The sequence below is a fragment of the Sinocyclocheilus grahami genome, unplaced genomic scaffold (assembly GCF_001515645.1).
Source record: "Sinocyclocheilus grahami isolate Dianchi unplaced genomic scaffold, SAMN03320097.WGS_v1.1 scaffold54.1, whole genome shotgun sequence".
Classification (NCBI taxonomy): domain Eukaryota; kingdom Metazoa; phylum Chordata; class Actinopteri; order Cypriniformes; family Cyprinidae; genus Sinocyclocheilus; species Sinocyclocheilus grahami.
In genome coordinates this window covers 3,906,974-3,926,268 of record NW_015505233.1, presented here as the reverse complement: position 1 = coordinate 3,926,268, position 19,295 = coordinate 3,906,974, and the positions used below count along the sequence as shown (strand labels likewise).

General features: G+C 37.4%; 1 protein-coding gene across 4 annotated transcripts in view; it reads left to right on the top strand.

The window, feature by feature from the left end:
- The window catches only part of hspa12a (heat shock protein 12A), a 40,145-nt gene extending 21,267 nt beyond the window's left edge, over window positions 1–18,878 (top strand). For 3 of the 4 annotated variants that reach the window (XM_016269759.1, XM_016269760.1, XM_016269761.1), the window contains exons 7-12: window positions 5,232–5,403; window positions 10,174–10,260; window positions 11,678–11,782; window positions 11,930–12,188; window positions 16,198–16,301; window positions 17,834–18,878. In XM_016269759.1, the coding sequence (XP_016125245.1) occupies window positions 5,232–5,403; window positions 10,174–10,260; window positions 11,678–11,782; window positions 11,930–12,188; window positions 16,198–16,301; window positions 17,834–18,465 (1,359 nt within the window). In that variant the 3' untranslated portion in view covers window positions 18,466–18,878. The remainder of the gene's footprint in view (window positions 1–5,231; window positions 5,404–10,173; window positions 10,261–11,677; window positions 11,783–11,929; window positions 12,189–16,197; window positions 16,302–17,833) is intronic. The other variant, XM_016269762.1, reaches the window with a different exon arrangement.
- Window positions 18,879–19,295: the final 417 nt, after the last annotated feature.

Sequence of the window (19,295 nt, the reverse complement as noted above, 5' to 3'; positions counted from 1 at the left end):
ACAAAGCATCAGGCTGTCTTTGAGTTCACATGAACAACGGTTAAAGTTACTCGTCGTCAGGCTACAGAAGGATACCATAATTCCTCCGTTCAATTAGGCCTAAAACATTGAGTGTCACGCAGACCTATAACAACCCAGCCACAACACATAATTGCGAATAACATGCTTTACCTTAACACTGAATCGACCATAGAGTCCAACGTTTATATTTTTTTTTACGAATCTTTGAGTTAACATGTACTAAACATGAGTGGAATTTGCATCGCAGCGCCCCCACACCTTGATGCTCATGACAAGAATAGCATGTAACGTTAGTTATCTTTATTGAAGTGAATTAGGTTTAAATCGCCGTCATGCAGGAATGAATGATATTTTTGCAATTTAACACATAATAATCCACAATGATCACATTACACAAAACTGAAATTGCACGTCAAAATAACACATTGAAAACTTTTTTTGAGACCCCCCAAAATTTCACAAATCACGTTTTCAGGGGAGCCCATGTCTTATTAAGGGGAGCCGAGCTCCCCCGTAGTTCGCACCCTGGATCTGTGGATGATGTGTGTGTAGGGTATGTATTTGAGCTGTATTTATAACAGATGTAAGTATCTTATTAACTTCAGTCATGGGTGACCTGACTACAAGTGGCTAGGCAGATTGCTGTTTATACCAGATATTAATATATCACATGTTACTGAATATTATTAACTAGCAAAGTCTTAGCGCACTGGTTGGTTAACAATTAAGTAATGCTTTAATGTTATCCAGGATGAATCAGGACAGATTAGTGTTTCCCATATAAATGTGATGTGGTCACAAGTGTTTTACTCCCCATTTGCACATGTACTTAGTATTGAACGCTTGTGATTGGATGCTAGAGGTGGGTGCAGGTGTAAATGAAGGCAGTAGGCAAGTCAAAAGGAAATAAAAATGAGACGACTTTGATAAAAAGAATGAACCAAAAAGACTATTAAGCTATTATTGCTGCTTATTCCATGTATGAAATATATCAAACATACATAGGTTAAGCGTAATTATGTAATTTATTATTTAAACACACTGAAAAGACATTAGTTACCGTAAAGCTGCAGTCCGTAAGTTTTGCCTCTTTGTCGCCATCTCTGTTTGAAAACCTGCAATTGCAGCTGTGCGCGGAATTATCTTCCTTGCATGGGTTGTGCACGGCTCCAGCACGGATGAGTATGTGTGGCAGTCAGTCACCGCACAGGTGTGGATATTTACTGTACTTCGCAATCACAGATTCTAGCCTACGTCTTGGAATATATGACCCAAATAAGAATTTTCACCGTATATCAGAATCAGAATGAGCTTTATTGCCAGGTATGTTTTCACATACGAGGAATTTGTTTTCATGACAAAAGCTTCCGCAGTGCAACAGAATGACAGCGACAGAACAAAAACACAGATAATAAAAGAATAAAAAAAATTATAAAATAAATTAATTAATAAAAAAATACAACAAGTAAATATGGAATAACAATATATAAATTGACAATTGTATGTGCAGGTATATTATGTGCAAATTTGATGTGTAGACTAAGTATGTGTGTTAGATAAATAAGTGTATGAGTGTATAAATAGTGTTGTGTGTTCCACAGTTATTGTCAAGAGTTCATGAGATGGATTGCCTGAGGAAAGAAACTGTTCCTGTGTCTGGTCGTTCTGGAGCTCAGAGCTCTGTAGATGGTCTCAGAGCTCTGTAGTCGACCAGATGGCAACAGTTCAAAGAGGGAGTGTGCTGGATGTGAGGGGTCCAGAGTGATTTTGCTAGCCCTTTTGCTCACTCTGGATGAGTACTGTTCTTGAAGAGAAGGGATGGTTGTACAAATGATTCGCTCAGCAGTCTGGACTACCCTCTGTAGCCTTCTGAGGATCAGATTTGGTAGCTGAGCTGAACCAGACAGTTATAGAAGTGCAGAGGATGGATTCAATGATAGCAGAGTAGAACTGTTTCGGCAGCGCCTGTGGCAGGTTGAACTTCCTCAGCTGGCGAAGATACAGCTCCAGTGATCTGTTGAAGATCTGTGTGAAGATGGGGGCCAGCTGGTCAGCACTGATTTGAGGTGCAGGTGTGGGGGATAGGGGGGTTGCAGGAGGTGTGAATGGTTGTGTGGAAAGGTGTTCAGGGAGGTTGTGGGGTGTTTTTTCAAACCTGCAGTAGAACTCATTCAGATCGTCTGCCAGTTGTTGATTCTCCACAGTGCTGGGGGATGGTGTCTTGTAGTTGGTGGTCTCTGTGAGCTCGTCCAAATCGGTGGCAGCAGCTTCAAACACACTTCAATCAGTGAGGTTGAAACAGGTTTGTAGATCCCGCTCTGCTTCATTAGTCCATCTTTTTACAGTCCTTAATACAGGTTAAGCTGATTTCAGTTTCTGCCTGTAGGTCGGTATAAGATAAACTAAACAGTAATCAGAAAGCCCCAAAGCTGCTCGTGGAACAGAGTGATATGCATTCTTTATTGTGGTGTAACAGTGATCCAATATATTACTGTCTCTGGTGGGGCATGTGAAGTGCTGTCTGTATTTTGGCAGTTCACGGGAAATATTTGCTTTATTAAAGTCCCCAAGAATAATTAAAACAGAGTCCGGGTGTTGTTGTTCTGTGTCTGTGATCAGATCAGCGAGTTTCTGTAAAGCTGAGCTCACGTGCGCTTGCGGAGGAATGTAAACACTGACGAGAATGACCGAGCAAAACTCCCGTGGCGAGTAGAAAGGCTTACAGTTAATGAAAAGCGCTTCTAGATCTGAACAGCACATCTTCTTTAACACGGTTACATCTGTACACCACCTTTCGTTGATGTAAAAGCATGTCCCGACGCCGTGCGATTTCCCCGTTGTTGTCATCTGAACAAGTAACAAGTCTGCCACGTTTGTTCTGACCAAGTGAGGAAAAAAATATTACAATAAATCGTGCTATATGGTGATTTAATCTAAAGATCGGTTAGCTCATATCACATCAAACCATGTAAATTATTATTGTTATACTTTATTCTCAAATTATTAATGTTAACAACATCAGCATTGCGTGACTGAGTATAATGTGTATTAGCATGTAGATTTCAATTTCTGTACAATTTCTGTAATCTCTAATTTTCTAAATTTCTAATTGTCATACTATTCGAATTTCATATTAAGAAATTATTTTAACCCAAAAAGCAATGCTCCCTTCAAACAGGTTGTATTTAAAATACAAATCTTGTGTAATCCCAGGCTATCAGAAAATATGTAATCAGTAATGTAATGAGAAGCACATTTAAAACGGCAATATCATTTAATTTCATTCACGTGTTTCATAAACACATAATCCTTTCTGGATTACAATTCGCCATCAAAATTATACATTTAATTATTCTAGCTGCTGTGAGAAAAGGCTATAAACAATCTGCCACCTGCAGGATCCTCACATGCGATAGCCTAGTAGCCGGGACAACTTCTTTATTTTTACAGACGTGATGTAATGACGTGGCATGCTCGAATTTCCCGTGAAAACCTACCCGTACCACTCAAATTAGAAACCATTATTATAAGCTAGTGGTTCTCAAACCTGTCCTGGAGTACCCCCAGCCCTGCACATTTTGTATGTCTCCCTCATCGATCACACCTGATTCAACTCATCAGCTCATTAGTGGAGACCACTAGACCTAAAGTGGGTGTGTCAGATATAGGGAGACATACAAAATGTGCAGTGCTGGGGGTACTTCATGGAGAGGTTTGAGAACCATTGTTATAAGCTAACGTTGTGAATCAGGCTGAAGTAAGTAAAGTAATATAGTTTTGAACAATGGCTGGTTATGTACTTGCTCAAATATTGATTTCGGATCATTTTTAACCAAAAAAAGTTACGGGCTGCAGCTTTAAATAATGTATATTCAAATTCTAATAATCACAGCACAGTAGTAAGCAGACGGATGAATGCTCTCATGCTGAAGAGAGAGAGACAGAAAGGGAGGAAGAGCAGGGTGTGGCCTCTGTTTCTTTCATCTCAATCCAAAGCAAAGACAAAATGAGGCAGGGAAGCCACCAGTGGGTGCAGCGAGAAATCAGAGAGAACAGCAGGAGAAAGAGCGGAGAAGAAAGGGGAGTTTGCAACACCTGATATCTGCAGTGGGAATTCCTGCAAAGCTTGCCTTAGGAGCGTGTTTGTGTGTTTTTGTGTGTGTGTGTGTGTGTGTGTGTGTGTGTGTGTGCGCGCGCACAGTGACTCAGCTCTCCGTCTGCAGGATCAGGAGAACAGAAAGAAAGGACACTGCATTCCCTCACCTCGGTCTCTTGCTCTCTTCATTTTGCTCACTGTCCCATAACTCACTGAATCCTGCAGCGCACTCAGAGCAAACCATGTCACACAGCACAGCATGTGTGTGGTGTTTCTATTATATTTTTACACTTCCTCATGTTTGAAGTGAGATCATTTTATCTTGATATATCTGTCCAGCCGTTTGTATCATTTAAATATTCCTTTACCCAGCAAGTGAGTTATGGGATGTTTAGGGTTGTGCTGCAATGGCTGTTTTAGGTTTGTACGTAATTCACTTCAAGCAATGTCCTACAGTGTGACATGCTAATATGACATTTATCTATTTATTTATTTATATGCTTTTTGTTTTTACATTAATATGCATATGGAAAAAATTTTTTTTTAGGAAATACTGAAAAAATATACACTTAGAGGTCAGCCTTTAATATACTTAGCCAAAATGTTTATTTTTTTGTGGGGGGCCTGTCTGAAATGGTTTTATTAGGAAATATTTATTAAATGTTAATGTTTAATTAACTACCAACTTTTCATTCGTGTTTAGATTTTTTCATATTTTAAGTTTAAATGTTTAATTTTAGCACATTTTTAGTGGGTTTTATGAGCTTTTGTCTTTTTTTTTTTTTTTTAAGGGGGTTTTATTTATCTATTTTTATTTCAGTTTCAGATTCAATTTATTTTCTGTTAGCAATTTAATGCTTCAACTTATGTTAGTTAACCAAGGTAAAATCATTTTCATTTATTTTAGGTCTTTTATCTAATATTCATGTTTATTTATACAAGTAAAAAGTAAATGTTCAGATGAGTAAATGTGAAATTATTGGAGTCTTAAAGTTTACTGAGAATTAGCTTTTTTTGTAATCATTTGTATGTTTTATGTACAGTATAAGTCAAGATGAGCCTGGGTTTCAGACTTTGTTTTAATGTCTTGCCACTGTGCTCTGTACTCATCTAGGCTGGTCTGGTTTCTCGTGACAACCCTGATCAGTTGATCATTGCTCTGGAACCAGAGGCTGCGTCCATTTACTGCAGAAAGCTCCGTCTCCACCAAATGGTTGATTTGGGCAACAAAACAGCCCTGAACGGTTACAGCCCAACTGAGAATGTTGGGGTGGGAATGACCCAGGGTAAGACACCCATACCGTCTCATATAGTTGCACCACAAGCATTCTGCTGTGAGAATAAACCAAATCATACTCATATTGTTCCAGTCATGCTCAAGTTTATGTTACAGAACTTAAATGTTTGAGAGTCATTTTGTCTGTGTTTTGATGGCATCAACTTTGGCCAGTGATTAGTTCTTCTTCAAAAGGCCAAATAGGCTGTAGTAAGTTGTTGGGCATGATGTAGGTTTTTTTTTTTTTTTTTTTGAGAGTGTGAAAGATGATATGACCAATCTAGCAAAAATATTTTACAATGTATAGTAAAGTAGTGAACTGTAAAGATGTTTTTCTTATTCTTCAATATAAAACTACCAATTTTTTACAACATCTACTCCTTCCTAAAGGAGAGGTTATATCAGAATAACAACGCTGTAAACGGAAATGGAAATCAATCCTAACAGATTAAACTAGCACTGAAATGAGGATTACTCCTAAACTAGAGCTGCAGGACTCCTGCAGTCCAACATGCCTATTAAACTCTCACCGCAGTGAGGGAGAATAGGTGATGATGCATGCAGAAAACAGTGAGAGGGAGGGAGGAAGAGATGAATAGCTTTTAATTTAAGATAATTTTAGATGTCTAATATATCTGTAGCCTTTCCTAACTAAGGACAAGTAAAGACATGTATTTGGCCTTTCCTAATCAAGTTTTTGCTTGCTTATATGAAAATATATTGCATATATATATTACTGTTCAAAAGTTGAGTCAATAATTTTTTTTTAAAGATATTAATACTTTTATTCAGCAAAGACACATTAAATTGATCAAAAGTAACAGTAAATATGTATAATGTTGCAAAAGATTTCTATTTCAAATAAATGTGTGCATCAAAGGATTTTTATTAATAAAAATATTAAAATGGGTTTAAACAGCTGTTTTATTTATCTATTTTACAATATTACTATTTTACTGTATTTCTGATCAAATTAATGCAGCCATGGTGAGCATAAGAAACTTAATCTTAAAGGTCCCAAACTTTTGAACCTTAGTGTATTTGCTACCATGCATGAACACACAATGCTGTTTTGTGGTATTTCAACTATGGGCACCTTTACTTTCCCAGGGGTTGATGTTTGCATTTTTAATTAATTCCATCCATCCATCCATCCATCACTCCATCACTTTGGACATGCCTTTTATGTATATATATTCTTTGATTCTAGATAAAATGTTAGCTACAAAATTTGACAAATGGACAAATTAAATATACTAGTGTGATGTAAAGGAGTCCACAGGCTCAGAAGTGCCCATAGGTGAAGAAACAGCCTATTACATTCCACAGTAAATATACTGTGAACACATCCATGACGTGATATGCCTTGCCAGTTTATGCCACACACCAAAGTAAAATGTAATTGCATCGAATTCAGTCATAAATGTGTTTTGTATTGTGGAGGCAGAGCATTTTCTGCTGGATTTCTGCCCAGGAACACAGAACCCCTCTCTCTGTCTTCCATTCCATTTCACCTCCATTGCCCTGCTCATGTCCTTATTACAGACTAACAGCACATGCACTTACATAGTGGGCTTTATATAAAAAAAAAATTCACCTACTGTAAGTATATATAGTATGCTACTTCGTATAAGTAAGTATATTTTAGAAATGTCAATGAAAGGTCATTTTTCATGTGCGTTCAGAAGGTAACAGTCATTTGGAGCACTGCTGAATGGCGATGCCAGCATGAGAAACAGCTTTGGCAAATTCACAATCCCCCTGCCTCATAAATTTCTCTCTCCCTCTCTCTTACTAAGTTTGCATGCACATTCATTCATAATCATGTATTTGTTTGAGGTCATGCCTTGCATTCCCTTGAAAAGAAAACAATTTCAATTATACCAAAAAATGTTTCTTAATCAGTTTCTTAACCACATTTGTTCAAATGTTAATTATTATTGTTTGATGTCAACCTTTAAGAATCTCAGATTATTTTTTGTCCAGATCTAAAAATGATAAGAATGTTATTTGGCCCATTATGTGTCTGAGACCGCTAAAGCACAACTATCATTCCTGTAACAAACTACATTAGTGTACATGCAGTGACCTTCGTGTGACATCAGCAGCTCTATAGTCATCAGCAAGCACATCTGTAACTCTAAACCTCTGCACGTGCAAAAAAGGAGTGACAGAGAAAGAATTTGATCAGATGGTTTTTGTGCTTTTAAGTTGAAAATAACAGCAAAATTTAAAGTAATGATGCAGTGACAATTAAAAACAGTGAAATATGAATGATCATGATGCATTGAAAGGAAGTCTGAAATCGCATTTGACCTCTCTACATATGCTGTTCTATAGATAGAGACGGGGAGAAAAAGAATGGATCAAGGACAAAAGGAGTAGTGTGTATTGATTATTTTAGCAGCAGTAGTATTTGTGCTCTGATAGCCTGTATATTTGATATTCAATGTGAGCATTGAAAACGTGGTTCATTTTACTTGGCGGTGAGAGCCTGAGACAGGAAGCAATTGTGTGTGGCGACCCGTTGTGGAGCAGGGCAGCACAGAGGGGCCATCTGTCTGACAGACATCGATCTACTCTCTCTGTACAGGGCAACCAGAGACTGACAGGAGATAACAACGTTTCCCTCTGAGGGATGTCTCTCGGAAATGATTGAGCATCTGGATGTGTTCTTTCATTTATTAAGGATGTTCAAAAGACATTCGGAAGTTTGGAGTCTATAATATTGTTAAATGTTTTTGAAGGTGGTCTCTTATGTTCACCAAGGCTGCATTTATATGAAACATGAATGCCATTTACCTTTATTCATTTAGCAGATGCTTTTATCCCAAGCAACTGACAGTTAAGGAAAATAACTATCTATTTTATTGTATTTTAAATTTATTCAAATAAGTGTAAAAATGTTTTCCTGTGATACAAAGCTGAATTTTCTGCATTATTTCTCCAGTCTTCAGTGTCACGTGATTCTTCAGAAATAATTCTGATATGCTGATTTGGTGCTCAAGAAACATTTCTTATTAATATCAATGATGGAATCAGTTATGTTGCTCAATGTTTTTGTGGTAATCGTAATAAAAAAAAAATTCCAGGATTTTTTTTGTCTACTTTTTTGATCAAATTAGCGTATATTTGCGCAATAAAAGTATTAATTTCTTTTTCACCAAAAAAAGTCTTGCTGAACCCAGACTTTTGAACAGTAGTGTATATTTTTAGGACGAAATGTCATCATTTAGGAATCAATGAAGAATTAATATTCATCTGAACTAAATGACGCTCCCCCAAATGATCTCTTGTTGAGTCCACAAATGTAGTTTTCACTGCCTTGATATTTAGATAATCTAAAATAGTCTGTGGTTCCTTGTGAATGCGGCTAATAAGTTGTGAATTTGCTATCAGGGTGGTACAGGAATTTCAGACGAGGGTCTATTGTTTGGTTAAAGCACTGTTAGATTGATATTAGGTCTCCCATGCCCCATCAGAAGCTGTCATGTACTGAAAACATGTCTGCTGGTCCATTTCATTGTTTTCTGTACGTTGGAGGAAATCTCGGTCTCCATGCGGTCACTCTCCCTTAAAGCTTACACTTCCTGTTTGGGAATGTTTACAACTGCCAGGATGACCATTATCCTCTGATGTCATCAGACCACAGGCCAGGACAATCTCCCCTCCACTGTGAATGAACAGAGACTGTTACATTCCGCTTGCAGTCAGGAAGTTCAAGAAAGTGAAAAAGAGAGGAAGTAATTGTGGAAAGATGTACTGAATATCTAAGACTTACTGGCTAAATAGCAACATTGAGCAAAACTATACATACCAGGTTTTTAGTTCAAATGGTCTTATTTGCAAACATGAAATTGCTGGGCTGGTGTTAATAAAACTGGATAAACTAGATTAAAATCAGATAATCTAGTGCAGGTTATTTAATTTAATTTGCTTAACAGTGTCTGTATTACAGGAAAAATGCACAAAAATATAGAGGACAGTTGCATGTTTGAACATTTCTAGGGATGCACATTTTTTTTATTTATTGATATTAGTTAATATTGGATATTTAATTTACATTTTTTCATTTTTACGTTGCTTTACTATCATCTAACACCCTTTTAAAGTTGCTCTTTAAAATACATAAGTTAATAACACTGTTAAATGTAAATGTAGCAAATATAACAATAAATATACATGTTCATACTGTACATTATAACGTTGATGCCTATATTTATTTTTAGCATTTAAAGTTACTTTTTAGTGTGTTTTTTTTTCAGCATAACATGAAAATAATTGAGCTCATCAGTTTTAACCAGAATTTTAATATCATGTATCCCTAAAATTTAAGTTTCAAATAAACAAATAATATTAAATAATTACAGCATTTTACTGTTTTTCCTTTACATTTTATGAATTTGCCTGAAATTACAGAAGTCTTGCATTCCATTAGAAGTTTTTTTTTCAGCAGCATCCTCCTGCTTAAAGAAAGCACATTCAGCCCATATTCCTTTCTCATCCTGTCGCCTTGCCAATAGAACTACCACATATGTTTTTCCTTTACATTTTATGAATTTGCCTGAAATTACAGAAGTCTTGCATTCCATTAGAAGTTTTTTTTTTCAGCAGCATCCTCCTGCTTAAAGAAAGCACATTCAGCCCATATTCCTTTCTCATCCTGTCGCCTTGCCAATAGAACTACCACATATACACACACACACACACACACACACAAACAGCTTCACGCTGCCTTCCTTCTCACACACACTTCCTGTCTCTCTCTGTCAATAACCAGCCAAGGAGCATGTGCGCCGTAACCGACAGAGCCGCACCTTTCTGGTGGAGAATGTCATAGGAGAGCTCTGGTCTGAACTCACTGAAGGTAGAGTCTGTGTCTTCTCACACGTTTTTTTTCTTGTATTTTGCTCCTGCTGTTTCTAATGCTGCTGTCATAAGTTAAGAACCCCTCAAGTCTGAAGCTCTTAGGAAGGATGCACACTAGTCTCATCTCAGTTGTACAAAGAAAGCAGTGTGGAAATGCGTTATAGACATCACATTTAGAATATTAGCCTGTCTGTAGATACACTAGAAACCTGAATTTTTTTGTGATGAACTAGAAAAACAAGTATCTTTTCCACAAGCTGAGGTAAATGCATATATAGAAGGTGCCTAGTGTCACACACACAAATACAAAACACCATCATGGTGACAATAAACATAATTTAACAACATAAGATGCCCCTAAATGTGCATTACTAATAAGAAAAATAAACATTTATTTCAGTGAAAACCCATCAGATGTCATCTATCACAGAATTCTATGAATTTCCTGTCAGCTTCTTTTTTTCCACTGTAAATGATAAGGTGACAGTATTATATTGTAAAATTACATTAAATGTCCCATTAGATCGAATACAGTTGTTCACCATAAGGAGAACTTAACCATAAAGGGAACTTACTGTTAACAAATTAACAGGTTTTTATTATAGTAGTTTTATAGTTTATTACCTTATGATCAAAGTGCTGATTATTTCAGTCAGTCAGATTAGAACTTGCTATTTTTGTGACCATTATGCATTGGACAGTCAGCGAACACACTTTGGGTGGTCCTTGAATGTGCCTACTGAGACTAGATGCACCCTTGCTGAGAGGATAAGAAGATGCTTAGTTTGAAATTCCTGCCCTTATTCTGCTGTCTGAATTAGTAGCTGCTCAACCATTAGTATTGCCTCAGCACACTTTGCCTATTCACCACTGCTGGAATAACCCTCACGCAAAATAATGTTTTTCCAAATCATTCAAATTTCAGGAAATGTTCAGTGTTTTCAGTGTTAAAGGGGCAGTTCACAAAAAAAGATAAAGAAAATGTACTCGTTTGTAATTTGTTCAAAGCCTGTATGATTTTTTATTTCTTCTGTCGAATACAAACAAAGAAATTTTGCAAAACGTTCAATATGCTTTTTTATGGAAAAAAGTCATATGGGTTTGGACTATCATGAGAGAGTAATTTTCCCCCCATTTTTGGGTGAACTCTCTTTAAATAATTTCATTCAGTTTGTGAATATTTTACAGAACCTACATAGAACTTTAATTCCAAAGGCGTCTACTTGAGTTACCAACCAGTGAACCCTGAATGTAGGTCACCGTTCCCCTGACACCTTGCAAAAGCACTCAGTCACATCCAACATCTGCAGAGAGTTCCTGAAAGAGTGTAAAATGTCACCAGATGAGATTTAGATCCATCCTGATGAAATTGTTTTTGCTGGTGACCCTCAAATGCTGTTTCTGCTCCCGTCTAGGTGACCGTTATGTGGTGGTGGATTGTGGAGGAGGGACGGTGGATCTTACTGTGCATCAGATCCGGATGCCGGAAGGGCACTTGAAGGAGCTTTACAAAGCCTCAGGTACAAGATACAACCCTTGTGACCTGTAGCTCACGATTAACATTTTGCTCAAAGCTTTTATTTCCTGTAAAAAAACGGTCTGTTATTCTGAAATGTCATTATTTCTAAGAATCTGAGATCATCTTTTTCTTGCCATCCTCTCTGCAGGAGGCCCGTACGGCTCTATTGGTATAGATTATGAATTTGAGAAGCTCCTGTGTAAGATATTCGGACAGGATTTCATTGACCAGTTTAAGATCAAGCGTCCTGCTGCCTGGGTGGATCTGATGATTGCGTTTGAATCTCGTAAGAGGGCGGCGGCTCCTGACCGGAGCAATCCGTTGAATATTAACCTGCCCTTCTCTTTCATCGACTACTACAAGAAATTCAGAGGACACAGCGTTGAGCATGCGCTGAGGAAGAGCAAGTGAGTGTCTAAAACGTTGTAATAGAAATCACTGGTTAAAACAGTCCAGTCGAGTTGCACCTTCCCCAGATTATTTGCTTCAAACTGGCGGTTTTGTCATTATCTGCCCTCCTTCGTGTTGCTTGAAAAATTTATGATTTTTTTTTATTTTCCTTTTGGAATACAAAAAGAGTTAAAATGGAAATGTCAAAGCTGGGGTTTTTTTTCTTCTGTAGAACAGAAATGTATATAGATAAACACATATAAAATCACAATGCTTTTCTGTTTGACATTTTCATAATATTAATTAAAATATTAATGTTACTATGAATATTAATTAACATATGTTAATATGAATAAAGTTAAATTTAATATTTCCATAATATCCTAATATACTGTATTGTTATTTTGTGTTTAAAAATAAAAAAACAACAACTTATATTTAGGGCTGTAAAATCAAATAATCACAATTAATCGCTTCCAAAATAAGTGATATTTATATATGATTTCTATTATATATAAATATATATTACATGTATTTCTTAAATGTATATATATATGAATGTGTGTATTTATATATATCTATACATATAAATATTCACAGTACACACACTGTAAACAGATAATTTTATATTGGATAAAATGCTAATAAATAAATGTATCATTGTAGTTAATATTTTCATAATATCCTATAATTTTTATATATAATATATTTTAAAATGTATGTAACAACAGTATTTATTAGCAAATATTATTACTATATATACAGTATGTATGTGTGCGTGTGCGTTTGTGTGTGTATGTATATATATTTATATATATTTAGGGCTGTATAAAAGAATGCAACGTGCTCGTAATCACGACTTCATAAGTGGGAAATAGGAAGTTTCCGCTAGCACGTGAAGACAGTAGAGAAGCACTCTCGCTTAGCACATTGGAGTGTAGTGCATCGTTTTGTTAACTTTGTGGTTTATTATTTTGAGTCGTTTGGGACGCGGTAACACACGGCCCTCTCACAGGGTTCTTACACCTTTTCTAAATTCAAATTCAAGCACTTTCCAAGCACTTACCAGGTGCATTTTCAAGCTTTTCCAGCACATTAAACTGTGGTAAATTACATGTTCACACACACACACACTTGAGTTTTTCACTTTAAATCAGATGTTATTGTGCTATTAAAAACCACCGGTTTGGATAGCATACAGCATTGCATAATATAAATAGCCAACATACAGTATATAAATTATAAAATAAAAAAGAAAGAAAGAGTTGTATAAAGTGACAAACCTCAAATTGACAAACCTCAGCCTTTAAAATATATATATTTTTAAAAACAAAGAAGGAACGAGTCGATAGTATAATCAGCCTGTCTGCTGATTTTGTTCAGAACAAAAAGCTAACATGCTTTAAATTAAAAATATTCTTTACACTTTTGACTCGTATCTTTTTTCTTTTTTTCTTAAAAAGAGTTTAAAGGCTAAAATGTGAGGTTCTGTCTACCACTTTTTGTGAACTTTTGGAACTGCATGAATACAGCTGTTTCCCCGGTAACGGCTGTACACAAAACAACGCTGGCTCACAAACGCTAGTTTATTAGACATCATACTGTACGTCGGTGAGATGAAATGAAAATGCCATTGAAACTTCTCTCAAGGAAGTCGGTTCACTTCAGAGATGCATTATAATAAAAACACCCGTGCTGTTTTTTTGACTTGGAAATGTTTATTTTATTATTTCACTTTAATCGCCACAGTTTTTAACCTAGTTTAACTGACCATGGGCATTTTTGCTTAACTTTTACACAGCTTGAAAGCGCAGACGCGCCCATAAAAAAGCAGACTTTACAGGAGACTTTACATTATTTTAACCATAATTTGTATTTGTTGTTTTCAAGCCAATGCTTACTGAAGCAGCAACCTCTCGACATGTTTTTATCTCCCGCTCTGCTCCATCAGAGGGCGCGCGTCAATAAAGACCGGCGGATCACACTAGCTACACTCACGAGTCGAGCGGAGCTGTTTTCATTTTATGCAAAAAGCATTTTGTCTAGAAAGGGAACTAACGTTATTCAGTAATAAAGCAAATGATTATCAAATCAATGCAATTGCAGTTTCAAGCACTTTATCCAAAATTCAAGCACTTTTCAAACCTTGAAAACACTACGTTAAAATTCAGGCATTTTCAAGGATTCAAGCACCCGTACGAACCCTACTCTCACAATATATTGCTTTACAGATCTATCACTTTTGGCGCTCAGAAATGTTAACACAATCATGCTGCATGTATCAGAAGTTCCGCGCCGACACTACATGCGTACTGCGCCCGAGCCCAACTGAACCGCGCTCTGGCCCACCTCTTCCAACCGAGCCAGGGACAGCTAAACGAACCGCGCCCGAGCGATTCTCCTGCATCCCACACACACGAGTCTCTATCCATCCGCACTTGCCCATCAGGTGTTGTCCCGCGCCTCACTCTGCTGCGTTGGGTCCCATGATTGTGCAGGTCTCTACTCGGAAGGTGCCTGTTATAATGTTATGATTGAGGCTCTGGATTCTGAGCATAACTTGTTTTTCTAAAGCAAACTATAAAATATTTTCTATAAAAACTTTAATACCCTGACAGTGGCTTTGGTTTTATATTTAATTTAATTACATTAATGTTATAAGTTGAGATTTACAATAAATATTTTAACTGCTACTATGTAAAAGGAATACTGCTGTAAAAATGCACCTTATTTGTTTAGTGTTTGCAAACCAAATGTTATTGCACTTTTGTTCATATAGCAGTACTTTTAAAAGAAAAAAATGCACAATACACTACTTTTGAATTCATTATTGAATTTTGTGCATAATGCGATTATTCACATAAAATCATGTATATATGTATATATATATATATATGAATATTTTAATTAAAATTTTATAACATTTTAATAATCAAATGTATAGTATTATACATACTGTAGATCAGGATTTGATTCTTTTCTCTATAGTCATAAACTGGTGACTGTTGTGAGTTCTGCTGACTCTCCACCTTTGTGGTAATTGTTGTCTGCCTCTTTTGAGGTCAGGCATTTGTGACCTACAGCCCCTGGAGAGTTAATCTGTCTATTCATGACTGCTGTCAATACCGTACACACAGCCATTCAATAAGCCATCAGGCCCTGTATAAAGATGACCAAGTCAGCTAAATGAATACCATGTTTGTTTGTGTGTGTGAGATTGCTGACTATGTGCTAAACACTCATAATCAAGGGGCTTAGGTACAATCTAAAAAGGGGAGAGATAGGGCACATTATGAACTATTATCAGCTTTATGTAATTTTCACCCAGTAGCACAAACATATTTGTTCATAGGAAAGTAATTTTGTTAATTAGATAATTGCTTATAGAGTCTTCTTTTTGGTAGCATCATAATTTTATGCATCCAGCTACAATTTCTTAGCATTGCAGCAAAGCAAGACATTTCTCAGAAAACTACTTTAAATATCAGTCATCTAAAACTAGTTATAATGGCTGCTTTGTGAGCAAAAGTATCAGATAAGACACAAAATGTCAAATTAAGAGGCAAAATTATCTAGTTTTATCTTTCTATTATTTCGAAAATGCAAGCCTGTTATATTATTTGCATTGTTTAATGGTTAAATTTTGTATTCTTTCCTAACACAGTAATGAGATAATCATTTGCGAGTCACAAGTAAGACTACTCTAACTTGCATATTATGGATTTTGAGCTCTTATGTCTCACAGGGGACAGTTTTTCCAACAAGCCTGCGAGTCAGGCATCTCTGAGCACTCGTTCAGCCCTGCATCACGCATCTGTTTACTGGAAACCACAGCTATTAGCACACATGGGCTGACTTTTATAGCAGTGTAAAACCTAATAATGTAAACTCAATAATATCAAGCTTCTCAGTAGTCTTCCATATGTGAAGAAACCTTTTAACCTGCACTGAGGCCAAGTGAGGATCATCTGTTATTTATTTATGTCTCTAACTCTCGCTCTCTCCGTTTTAATTTCTCTTCTGCAGTGTTGACTTTGTGAAGTGGTCTTCACAGGGCATGCTGAGGATGAGCCCAGATGCAATGAATGCACTGTTCAAACCAACTATAGACCACATTATACAGCACCTGAGTGAGTAATTGCGCAGTTTTACTGGAACAATAATATTATATTGATTTCTGGAGTTTTTAGTGAGATGGGAGTGTCCGTTGTCTGGATTTGGGTGTTAATGGAAAGTCATGTGTTCTTGATACAAGGGCCATTTATCCCATTGAGACAAAAATGCTCACTAACACAGACTTAGACAGATTTGTGAACAATATTTGAGAGAAATAGGTCTTTTGTGTACATAGAAAAAGTCTTAGATCTTTGAGTTCAGCTCATGAAAAATGGGGGCAAAAACAAAAGTGTTGCGTTTATAATTTTGTTCAGTGTATGTATGTGATTTAATTATGTCATTTTTAATTGTATGTATTTAATTATTTAGGATCAGACCTGGTTTATTAATTTTCTTGGTATGTCAGAGAAAATGGCAGCAATACTTAACCGGAAGCAAAAAGGATTAAAACCATACTGAAGGTGCAGAAGAATTGAAGGTAGAAGGTAGAGGAGAAAATAATATACATCTCATAATATAAATTCCTGACTTTCTTTCACAGACATTCAAGACTCCACACTAAAATTATGGTTAGGCTAAATTGTAACTGTAATATTCTTTTGAATAGTTTTATTTATTTTGCTCATAGGCTGTATAACAAGTTACATAATCTTTCAACATACCAATCTCATAATATAACAGCAACATGACATAGTATAACAACATTTGAGCAATATTTTGAATTAGCATTTATTTTATATTTTGTTTTAATTTTTAAAGTTTGTCATTTTATGCGTTTTTGTCCATTTTAATAGTTTTTGTAATTTTTCTAGATTTCTTTTTAGCTTTATTTTAATTTTAATTCAGTTTTAGTTCAAGTACTTCAACTTGAATCTTATTTGAGTTATTTGCCAAGGCAACATTTTTTAATTTTGATGTAAGTGTCCCCATCTACTATTTATATTTCATTTTATTGGTATAGTATGGTATCCCAGAATATCAAACATCTCAAGCTAAAAGAAATGGCCTAAAATCATCTGTGCCCATCATATACTATGTGATTTTCTGTGAAATCTGTCCACTGACTGCCCAGTATCTGCCCAGTATTCAGACTACAAGTGCCAACTCCTACAGACTGCAAATTGGGGCAAACATCTGGGCAAAAGTTATGTGTACTCCAGGCTTTAGTAGAATGTGTAAAGCTGTATAAACTAATGAGCCATAGGGAGACACAATTAGGGCAAGCGCTGTCCCAGTCAGGGGAGTCTCGACCATCTGCCCAAAATACTCGCAAAGAACTGGGTCAGAACTCAGTCTCTCGGCTCTTATGTTGGTCGAGCCCAGCTGTGATCTGTATCTGTTCAAACAAAAACTACAAGCAGGGACACCACTGCTAGTAAACTGCATTTTTGTCTTTGTCATTTTGATGAGAACCGGAGGAATGAATAACATTCTTTGGTTAAATTCCATTGTGTTCAATTGTTTTATAATAGACTAATTACATTTTTTGTTTCAAAATCCCATTTCTCTTTCTCTCTCTGCTTTCATTCTTCTATATGTTCTCCAGCCGAGTTATTCGAAAGGCCAGAGGTGACAGACATCAGGTTCCTTTTCCTGGTGGGAGGATTCGCAGAGTCTCCGCTGCTGCAGCAGGCGGTTCAGAAGATGCTTCAGGGCCGCAGCCGAATTATTATTCCGCATGATGTGGGCTTGACCATCCTCAAAGGTGCAGTGTTATTCGGCCTGGATCCCAGCATCATAAAGGTGCGCCGCTCTCCGCTCACCTACGGCGTGGGCGTCCTGAACCGTTTCGTAGAGGGGAAGCACCCGCCGGAGAAGATGCTTGTAAAGGAAGGTACGCGCTGGTGCACCGACGTCTTCGATATGTTCATCTCCACCGATCAGTCAGTGGCGCTAGGTGAAACGGTAAAGCGTAGCTACACGCCGGCGAAGCCGTCACAGCAGGTGATCGTCATTCATGTATACTGCTCCGAAAAAGAGTCGGTCAGTTTCATCACGGACCCAGGAGTGAGGAAGTGTGGTACACTGAAGCTGGATGTGAGCGGTACTGAGAGTCCAGCAGCACGAAGAGAGATCCAGACGCTCATGCAGTTCGGAGACACTGAGATAAGAGCCATGGCTGTTGATGTGGCAACCTCTCGCAGTGTCAAAGCTAGCATCGATTTCCTTAGTCAATAGAGGAAGATGAGGGATGAGTAAACCACACACTGCAGAAACTCAGCATTTTAGGTATGAAAATAACCAAACATCCTTAAAAGAAGACAGATTTGTTACTTTTAAAATTGCTTCATATATTAAAACTTGTTTTTAGATTTTTTTTTTGGAAAGAAAGTAATACATGTAATTAGCAAGAACACTTTCAAATGATTAAAAGTAGTAGCAATAAAGACATTTGTTACAAAAGATTCATATTTCAAGCAAATGCAAACAAACTTTCATCAGAGAATCCAGAAACAAATATGTATATTTTGACGGGACAACCAAACGACAGACACAGTGGGTGTAGCGTCAGGCCTCGGACAGGTTTTTATTAACAGAAAATAAACAAAGTGTCCAGAAAAAAGGAATCAAGTGTCCAAAATAAACAGGGGACCTGGTGTCCTCGTCGTGCTGCGGGGTTCGTGAAGGGAAGGGCAGTGGTCAGGAAGGAAGGGTCCAGGTAAGGGGTGGAGTCCGGCGGCCGCACGCGCTCCCCTCTCCAGCGGCGGCTGCATCCTTCTCGTTGCCCACGGCGTGCGAAGGGACTAGACGGCCCGACAGCCGTGTAACGGGTGCGGTTCTCGTCCGGACCGCGGGTCCGGCAGCCCATGACTCTGGCGGCACGGGAGTCCCTCTACGCACCCTTCATGGACCCATGAGGACACCAGCGTGCATGCACGGGGAAGAGACCTGTCCTCCGAGGAGAGGCGCGTTCGGCATTTAAACAGCGGCGGTGATGAGGCTCCATTCGGTTCAGGTGTGCCCCATCACACGCCACCAGCCCTGGCTATTTCAGCGCCCCTCCTCTC